The sequence below is a fragment of the Geotrypetes seraphini genome, chromosome 2 (assembly GCF_902459505.1).
Source record: "Geotrypetes seraphini chromosome 2, aGeoSer1.1, whole genome shotgun sequence".
NCBI classification, from domain to species: domain Eukaryota; kingdom Metazoa; phylum Chordata; class Amphibia; order Gymnophiona; family Dermophiidae; genus Geotrypetes; species Geotrypetes seraphini.
The window spans coordinates 428,575,097-428,585,415 of record NC_047085.1 but is presented as its reverse complement, the minus strand read 5'-3'; the positions used below and the strand labels follow the sequence as shown (position 1 = coordinate 428,585,415).

The 10,319-nt window shown below is 49.2% G+C and overlaps 1 protein-coding gene across 5 annotated transcripts in view; it reads right to left on the bottom strand.

Annotated features, from left to right (window-relative positions):
- Nucleotides 1-239: 239 nt before the first annotated feature.
- Nucleotides 240-10,319, bottom strand: part of DBF4 (DBF4 zinc finger) — a 151,034-nt gene continuing 140,954 nt past the window's right edge. For 4 of the 5 annotated variants that reach the window (XM_033931229.1, XM_033931226.1, XM_033931227.1 and 1 more), the window contains exons 13-14: nt 2,585-2,674; nt 240-1,510 (exon numbers count right to left, since the gene is read on the bottom strand). In XM_033931229.1, coding sequence (XP_033787120.1) covers nt 412-1,510; nt 2,585-2,674 — 1,189 coding nt within the window. In that variant the 3' untranslated portion in view covers nt 240-411. The remainder of the gene's footprint in view (nt 1,511-2,584; nt 2,675-10,319) is intronic. The other variant, XM_033931230.1, reaches the window with a different exon arrangement.

Below are 10,319 nucleotides of genomic sequence, written 5' to 3'. Positions count from 1 at the left end.
CAATTACGATATCAACTAAAAAAATTTAGTCCCACATAGAAATCAGCTAGACGCTGCCAATCTAGGCGCTATTTATAGAATCATAGCTCATGTGACAACTTGTCAACTTATCAAATTCCAACAATAAGGAATACTTGTCAACCAACTGAAACCCAACAAGGTTTTATAGGATAAATATTGGCAGCAAGCTAGTACACTTCTAAAATGCTACTGTATAAAGTGGAGTTGGTGGCACAATTAAAAACTTCAAAGACTTTATTTCTCACCTATTTAGTTGGTTTTCCCCGATTATAAAATTAGCACACCTGTTTAAAAAAAATCTGCATGTTCACATATTTACATTAAAATATTTTCAACATTAAAAATATATATATATTTGCTTTAAAAAAAATATCTGAAACAAAAATTGCACTAAAACCCAAGAAATGAAGAGACATCAGAAGTGTGTGCAAAAAGTGACCACAGATAGCTTGTGCTCGGTTGTTCTTCCCAACAATACTCCTCAGAATTTGGGCTTTTTTGTTCACAGCTGCTGATAAAGCCCTCAAAATCAGAGGTAGATTCACTTGTCTGAAATAATTCAAACAGAGTTTTGTTTGGAAGTTGTAATATTTGTTTGCTCTCTTGTTCAACAAACAGATCATCATTTTGATTAGAACAAAATGTCATATTCTGTTTCTGGCTTTCTCTTCTGCTTCTTCGTAAAGCCAGTTTTACCTTTCGGTGTAGCTTCACAGAAGGACAACTGTCTGTACTATTATCAACTGAAGTACTGTTCTGGTTTTCTGTAACAGGATGATGTAGCTGCTGTCCATTTTCATGAATGCTACAATGTTCTTTCTGCAGGCTGTTATTTGTATCACAGGCAAAAGATATTTTACCTAAAGTTGAATTATAGTTAGATGTTTTTAAATATTTGGCTGAATAAGGAAATAAGCCATCTGATTTTCGCTTTTTCAGTGAGGCTGTCTCTAGATGTGGAGCAATTCTTTCTGACCCACTGAAACTGTTCTGGGCATTTGTCCTGGAATGACAGCTTTGTATTTCAGCTTGCAGGTCTTGAAATCCTAAACCTATAGCATTTACATTTATTTCACCTTTGAGTATTGAATCATTAGAATATACAGATACTGTTGGTATCATTTCTGTACATTCTTTATTGTATTTATGTGAAGGTAAAATTAGGGCATTTGATACAGTACTTGTTTCATTTACAGTTGCTGTATAAAACCCATCAGTATTATTTTCAAGTTTATTCATAAGTTCAGAAGTATATGATGTAAGAGAATGTCTTAAACATACTGGATATGGAATGGAAGCAGAGTTTTGTAAAGAACTGGCTAATCCTTCTGTGGATTGAGTGTTTGAGTTTATTTTTTGAGTGACTTCACTCAATTTATTTTTGCAAAAATACCAGCACTGGAACATCTTTGCCTTTTTCAGTTGTTCTTCTAGCTTGCCATTTTTTTCAATTACAATAGGAACTGTGGCTCCAATGCTACACTTGATCCTAAAATTTAAAAAAGATACTTAAAATCATAACAGAGAAAAACAAATTTGGACAGTTTTAAGCAAAATAACCAATGTGCAGTCCACTTAAATATGTACAAGTTCAACAAATAAGTTATTCCTACTAATTAACACTATCATCTATCTATAGCTTGGTTGTGGATCTTGCTACTTGGACTACTGTAATTAATGTTATTGTGGACATCACTTGCTAAAATATATATAGTATCAATGCATATGCAATAAATGTATTGAATTTGTAAACAATATTTTTTTTTTATGGCCTGGCAGTTTTTTCGTGCTCCTTTGTGTTTCTAACTCAGCTCAAATCAGAGCTAGAATATGATGCTATAGGTTTAATTTACCATTATTTAAAATCACACTGTGAAGTGGCGTGGGGTGAACCGGACCGGCCATGCAGCTGGCCCACTATTAATCCCAGCTGAGCAGAGAAGAACCAGACAGTCTGCGCTCAAGCTCCTGAATAAATCAGGGATTACTACTACTACTACTATTATTATTTCTATAGCACTACCAGCGCCGTACATTAAGATGTGAGCAGTACACAGGCGAAATCCCCCAAGTTTCAAAAATACAAAGGTAGGCTGGCTAGGTAGGTATTCCTGAGGGCTGATCCTGCTAGTAGCAGACTTCTGTAATGCGAGTCTGACTTCTCCCAGGTAGAGGTCCCAACAAGTGGGAACCTCTAGGCACCAAGCCTCCAATTGAACACTTGGAAAAAATACCAGACAATAAAAAAACTGCAGAGCAGGACCATTTCTAAGCAACTTGCCTACAAAAAGCAAACTGGGGGAGGGGCAAGAGCAGTTTCCTGGGAAGGTGGTGGAGTTGAAAAGATGCTTGACAGTTTTCTGCAAGCAATTTGCAGGTTCAGATGCAAAACCCTACAGTTCAGGTAGTGGTGTACCAAGGGAGGGAGGGGCAGTCTGCCCCAGGTGCATGCCCCTAAGAGGGTATATAGCATACTGGGTCCAGAACCTCCTGCCCTACTCTGCTGAGGGACCTTCCTGCACTTCCCCGTGGCTGCTGGCCCACCCCCTCTGACGTCACTTACTTGCGGAGCAGAGTCGGCAGTCGTGGGGAGGTGCAGCAAGGTCCCACGATGACTGTGGCTGCCGGCTTGTGGTTTTTTACTGTATTGTAGCTGCATTGATAAATATTTATAAATAGAAAATGGAAATGAGGTGATCCTTTACTTGAACTAATTGTAATACATTTTTGACTAATTCAAAGACCAAAACCCCCTTCCTCAGGTCAGGACAGGATACTGTAACAGCAGTATAGTTTACTGACCTGAGAAATGAGGTTCTGGCCTCTTAAAACTAATTGAAAATAACGTGTTAGTTCATTAAAATGTTATTTTATTTTTCATTTTTGTTTTATTTCCCCCTTTTATGTAGTTGCATTAGGTTTTTTTTTAATCACCAGTTGTGGCGATATTAGCTCTGACGCTCATAGGAATTTTTTGAGTGCCAGAGCTTTTACTGTCGCAGCCTGCAATTAAAAAAAACCCCTAACGTAGCTTCATAAAAAGGGGATGGGGTAGGTCATTTGTTCATTTGTAAAATGATGATCTCTTAAGAGAGAAGAAAAGATAATGGTTATTGCGGATGGGCAGACTAGATGGGCCATTTGGCCTTTATCTGGTATGCTTCTATGTTTGCAATTCTCTGTTTTTTTTCAAATTTACATCTGCTATCTTTATATTTTGTACAATATTAGAGGACACACATCACTGTTTCTGTGGTGTTGCATTGTATGCAGAGTCCAGCTTCTTGGTGATTCAGTTTAACTTTTGCCTACATATTTCTATTTTATCCCCCTTTGTACAAAACCGTAGTGCGTTTTTTAGCCACGGCAGTAACCACTCAGACGGTTTTGTAAAAGGGGGAAGGGGTTAGTTTATGATTACATATTCCATACTAGGCAAAGGCGTTTTCTGTGTTCTGTGTATACGAAAGACAGTTCTCTGTTAGCATTGACTGTGCAGGCTTAATTTGTACTAGTCTGGCTTGTTTAGTTTTACAATGGGTGTATTGATGTTCTTCTGCTCACTGCATTGTGTAACATGCTGCCTTTTCCTAGGTACACTTTTGTTGTGCAACGTGTAGATTGTTACTAAGGAGAAATTAGGTTCTTACCTGCTAATTTTCTTTCTTTCTGTTAGCCTGTAGACCGGTATAGTTCTTAACTGATGGGTTATATCTCACTGTGACCAGCAGGTGGAGACAGAGACCAAAACTTGGTTGTAGTATATTAGCTGAGGCTCCCCCTTGCCAACCCAGTCTGCCAAATAGCCAAGCAGAACCGAGCACAATTCTAACTGTAAACAGTAAAAACACTCCGAACAAGAGAATAATAACAAACATATAGTAAGGAGAAATTAGGTTCTTACCTGCTAATTTACTTTCTTTTAGCTTCTCCAGACCAGTAGAGGTTAACTTTACGAATGGGTATATATCTAATCATGACCAGCAGGTGGAGACTGAAAACAAAACTTTGGGACAGTATATCCTAGCCCCTCCTCTCTATTTCCCTCAGTCTGCCGAATAGCCAAGCAGAACCAAGAACTGGACAAAAAACAGAGAGAAAACACAATACTCCGAAAGGAGTAACAAATAACATACCCAAAAATGCTGTTGGAAAATGCAGAGGAGAAATTCCCGAAGGAAGAATGTCCCCACAGCTCGCCAGCTAAGCCAGCCGAGCCACAGCCGCTGTTCTTCAATTCTCCCCGGCCCTAGAAAAATACTAGAACCCGCAGCAAAAACCAAAAACTGCCCGCGCAACAGCCCCAACAACAACAACAACAGACAGGGTGGGGACCTCTACTGGTCTGGAGAAGCTAAAAGAAAGTAAATTAGCAGGTAAGAACCTAATTTCTCCTTCTTTAGCACTCTCCAGACCAGTAGAGGTTAACTTTACGAATGGGACGTACCAAAGCAGTCCCTCTCACGGGCGGGACCCCCGAAGGGCCGATACCAGTACACGCTCACCGAACACCGCGTCCCGACGCGCCTGCACATCAACCCGATAATGACGAACAAAGGAATGCAAGGAGGACCAAACCGCAGCCTTACAAATATCCACTGGAGGCACGAGCGACGACTCAGCCCAAGAAGCCGCCTGACCCCGAGTGGAATGAGCCTTGAGAAACTCCGGAACAGGCTGCTGTTTCAGAAGATAAGCGGAAGCAATCGTCTCCTTGATCCAGCGCGCAATAGTAGCCTTAGAAGCGCCAGCTCCCCGACGAGGACCAGCCAGGAGGACAAAGAGATGATCGGACTTCCGGAATTCCTGGGTCCGCTGCACATAAGAGCGAAGGACCCGACCGACATCCAACTTGCGCAGCTGCCGTTGCTCAGAAGAGCCCTCCCGACCACCCAAGACCGGGAGAACCACCGATTGATAGACATGAAAAGGAGAAACAACCTTCGGCAGAAAGGAAGGAACAGGCCGCAAGACGACCCGCTCCCTAGAAAACTCCAAGAAGGGAGCCCTACAAGAGAAAGCCTGTAGCTCAGAAACACGCCTAGCAGACGTAAAGGCCACCAAAAAGACCGCCTTCAAAGTAAGGTCCTTCAAAGAACAGACGTCCAAGGGCTCGAAAGGCGGACGCACCAAAACAGAGAGAACCAGATTAAGATCCCAAGAGGGAACCGAGGGCCGTAGGGGAGGCCTAAGCAACTTGGCCGCCCGCAAAAATCGAATCACATCAGGAAGAGCCGATAAACGCTGACCTGACACCAACCCTCGAAAGGCCGACAGGGCCGCAAGGTGAACCCGGAGAGAAGACCAAGCCAGGCCTCTATCCAGGCCATCCTGCAAGAACTCTAGAATGATAGGCAGAGAAGCGCGAAAAGAGGTCACTCCCCGCGCCCGACACCATTCCTCAAATAGACGCCAAACCCGCACATAAGCCCGAGAGGTAGAAAGCCTCCGGGACCCCAACAGTGTAGAGATCACCTTGTCTGAATATCCCTTCTTGCTAAGGCGACCCCTTTCAAGAGCCACGCCGTAAGACAGAAGGGAGACGGGTCGAACATGGGAATGGGACCCTGCATCAGAAGGTCGTCCGAGAGAGGCAGAGGAAGAGGATCCGTCACCAGGTGCCTCACCAGATCCGCATACCACGGACGGCGAGGCCAATCCGGCGCCACCAGCACCACCAAACTCGGATGGTGAACAATGCGAAGAAGTACTCTGCCCACCAGCGGCCAAGGAGGGAACACATACAACAGCCCCTCCGTTGGCCACTGCTGGACCAGAGCATCCAGACCCTCGGCCAGACCGTCCCCGCGACGACTGAAGAAGCGGGGCACTTTGGCATTGCCACCCGTGGCCATCAGGTCCATCAGGGGCTGCCCCCAAGCCTGCACTATCAACTGAAACGCCTCGGCGCCGAGACACCACTCTCCTGGATCTAGAAAGTGCCGACTGAGGAAGTCTGCCTGAACATTTTCTACTCCGGCTATATGAGAGGCCGAGAGGTCCAGCAGAGGGGACTCCGCCCAAACCATGAGCCGAGCCGCCTCCTGCGCCACAGGAGTGATCTTGGTGCCCCCCTGACGATTGACATAAGCCACCGCCGTGGCATTGTCCGACAGGACTCTGACCGACTTGCCCAGCAAAAGGGAGTGGAAAGCTAACAGCGCCAGCCTGACCGCTCTGGTCTCCAACACGTTGATCGACCAGGAGGCCTCCTCCGCGGACCAGGTGCCCCGAGCTGAGTGGCCCATAAACTGAGCCCCCCAACCGAGGAGACTCGCATCCGTAAGGAGCACCATCCACCGCGGGAGATCCAGACCCACCCCCTGAACCAGGTGAGGGGTCCGGAGCCACCAGCGCAGACTGCAGCGCGCCAAGCCTCGCAGGGGAACCGGAACATCCAAATCTTGCCTCCGGGGAGACCACCTCCGGAGCAGAGCATACTGAAGAGGATGCATGTGGGCCCGCGCCCACCTCACCACGTCCAGGGACGCCGCCATTGACCCCAGGACTTGGAGGAAATCCTGCACCCGAGGACCCCGGGACGCCAAAAGCAGGCGAATCTGAGATTGCAATTTGCTCACCCGGGCCTCTGGAAGGAAGACCTACCCCAAGGAGGTGTCGAACATAACCCCAAGGCACTCCAGACGCTGAGCCGGGACCAACCGACTCTTGGAAAGGTTGACCACCCAGCCCAGCGACCGGAGAAACTCCACCACCCGAGACGTAACCCGGGAGCTCTCCTGCAACGACTTTGCCCGAATCAACCAGTCGTCCAGGTAGGGGTGAACCAGGATGCCCACCGACCGCAAGGCTGCCGCGACGACCACCATTACCTTGGTGAACGTCCGAGGAGCCGTGGCCAGACCAAAGGGAAGCGCACAGAACTGAAAGTGCCGCCCCAAGATCGCAAAGCGAAGGAAGCGCTGATGAGAGGCCCGAATTGGAACCTGCAAGTAGGCCTCCGTCAGCTCGAGAGACGTAAGAAACTCCCCCGGCTGAACCGCCAGAATGACCGACCGCAGCGTTTCCATGCGGAAAGACGGAATCTTGAGAGCTCTGTTGATCCCTTTCAAATCCAGGATGGGCCGAAAGGTCCCCTCCTTTATGGCCACCACAAAGGGTCTGACGAAAAGCCTGCGTCTTCCATGGAGTCTGACATGGAGAAGCGAGAAAAAGGTCCGGCAGAGAGCGGGTGAACTCCAGAGCGTAACCGTCCCGCACCACCTCAAGGACCCACTGATCGGACGTGATCTCGGCCCATTTGGGGAAAAATTTGCGCAGCCGGGCCCCCCACCGGAACCAAAGGGGGCGCCGGCAAGGAGTCATTGCGCAGGACGGGAAGCGGGGGAACCGGCGGAGGGATTCCCTGCCCCCCGACGGGCCCCCCGAAAGGGCTGCATGCGCTGGAAGAACCGACCCCGGGAAAACCCCGGAGACTGGAAAGAAGCAGCCCCCACGCCCAGGGCGATACTTGCGAAATTCCCGCAAACGCCCCCGGGCCGCACCCCCCCGAGACGCCGGGCGGGCACGGTCCTCCGGCAGACGGGGAACTTTCGAGTCCGACAGAGTCTGAACCAACTTATCCCAGTCCTCTCCAAATAAAAACGACCCCCGAAAGGGAAATTTAGTAAGCTTAGTTTAGGACGCAGCATCCGCCGCCCAAGCGCGCAGCCACAACACACGCCTTGCGGCCACGCCAAAAGCCATAGACTTAGCCGAGATCCGCACCAAGTCATAGAGAGCATCTGAGAGGAATGAGGCCGCCATCTCAATCTTCGCTACCTCCTGATCCACCAGAGACCAGTCGTCAGACTCTCGATCCAAGACCCGCTCCGCCCACCGAAACACGGCGCGAGCGACCAGTCCCCCACAAATAGCCGCCTGGACCCCAAAGGCAGAGACCTGAAAATTTTGCTTAAGGATGTTCTCCAATTTGTGCTCCTCAGAGTCCCGCAAGGCAGAACCGCCCTCAACAGGCACGGTATGCCGCTTGGAAATTGCCGAGACCACCGCATCCACGACTGGCGAAGCTAACGTAGCCCGATCCCCTTCAGGAATGGGATACAGGCGAGCCATGCTGCGCGCCAGCCGAAACGGCGTCTCCGGCGTTTTCCACTGCTCCAGAATAATATCCCGAATATCCTGATGCATAGGAAAAGAGCGGGAAACGGAACGGATCCCCCGTAACAGGGGGTCCCCCACACGCGGAGTCCCCGGCGGCGCGTCCTCAAAACGCCAAACCGAAGAAACCTGCTGAATGAGGTCAGGCAGCTCATCTTTCTGAAAAAGGCGCACAACGGACGCCTCGTCACTGGAGAACGGGAAATCCGACAACCCGCCGCCAGCTTCCGTCCCCTCCAGAGGGTCCTGGAATTCCTCCGAAGGGTCCAGGTCCTCCTCCAGACCGACACGTTCCTCCGACCACAAATTCTCGTCCCACTACACCCGCGGACGCTTGGACAAGGGAGGCGGCGGAGGGGACGTCACGTCAGACGAGAGAGGCAAAGCCGCAGGGAGCGCGGAGGAAACCCCACCCCCCGAAACCCCCTGGGCGCAACCGGGACCCCCAGCCGCCTGAAAATAGGCTCTGCATAAAGAAAAGAAAAAATTCAGGGGAAAACCCCCCGAGGGTCCCAAGGGACTCCCTGCCACAGCAGGGGACCCAGCAGAACCTTGCCCCTGCATATTCAAAACAGGGGGAAGGTCACCTGAGGTGGAAGACAAAATGGAGGGGCCAGACAGAGAAGATGGCGGTTTTCCCGCCAAAAAAGCTCCCTCCATAGCCTGAAGCGGCTGAGAAACCTGAATAGTCTCAGCCGCTAAAGCAGGCAAGCCGGCATCAGCTGTCAAAAAATCAGCTGAGAGGGAATCCTCTAAAACCCGACCGTCGGCGGCTCGGGGATTCCCTCCGTGGGTGGACAGAGAAGACCGGGCTTCCCCACCGTTCCCTGCCGACTCGCGAGGCACCATCGGCGGGGAGCTCTGGGCGCCTGCAGCCGCTGCCGACGGAGCTCCACCACCTCACCGACCCAAACCGCCGAGTTCAGGCCGGCCGCGAGTGCCTCGCGGCTGGACTAAATTTGTGTCCTACTCCCCCGGAGAAGGGCACAATTGCTCCATACGCGACCTAGCTAGAAAAAAGTGCCGGTTACATGAAAAAATACAGTAAAATACAGTTTTCTTAAAGGGAAACAACCCTTCAGACCAGCACTACCTCAGGATTTTTTTTTTTTTACAGAACAGACTCCACAGGCTCTCGAAGCAATATGCCTTGCTTGATTTAGGGGGCAAGGCTTACTGCTGAGGCTCCTCTAAAAAAATGTGGTGAGGTGGAGGAAGTGGGGGGAGGGACCCCGCTCGTGACCCGCCGGGTTTGACACCCCCGAGGTCGGACGAACCCCCAAACAGAGTCCGCCCAAGCTCCGTCCGGCCAAAAACAGGGACAATAAACCCCATAAACAAATTCCAACAGCCCTACCAAGGGAGATGGGTACAGATCACATCAACACCTGCTGGAGACTGAAAGAAGACTGAGGGAAATAGAGAGGAGGGGCTAGGATATACTGTCCCAAAGTTTTGTTTTCAGTCTCCACCTGCTGGTCATGATTAGATATATACCCATTCGTAAAGTTAACCTCTACTGGTCTGGAGAGTGCTAAAGAACAACTGTTGGAAAATGCATAGAACTGGAATCCTGCAGTGAAAGTGTCCCCACAGCTCACCAGCTAGGCCATAGCCGTTGTTCTTATATCCCCCTGGCCCTAGAAAAATACTAGAACCCACAGAAAAATCAAAATCTGCACGCGAGCAAAACCTGCAATCACCGCATGAAGACAGAAAGGGTGGGTAACTATACCAGTCTAAAGGCTAACAGAAAGAAAATTAGCAGGAACCTAATTTCTCCTTCTGTGTCGCCTGATAGACCAGTATAGTTCTTGACTGATAGGACGTACCAAAGCAGTACCCTCAAGAGTGAAACCCCCAAAGGGCCGACACCAAAACATGCTCACCAAATACTGCATCCCAACACACGTTAACATCCACACAGTAGTGGCAGACAAAGAAATGCAGATAAGTCCAAACTGCAGCCTTGCAAATATCCACTGAATGTACTAAAGACCAAGAAGCTGCTTGACCCCGAGTGGAATGATGAGCCTTGAGAAATTCAGGAACAGGCTTTTTCTGAAGATAAGTGGAAGCAATAGTCTCCTTGATCCAGCGCGCAATGATAGCCTTGGAAGCACTATCTCCCTTACGAGGACCCACTAGAAGGACAAAGATTTCCTAATCTCCTGGGT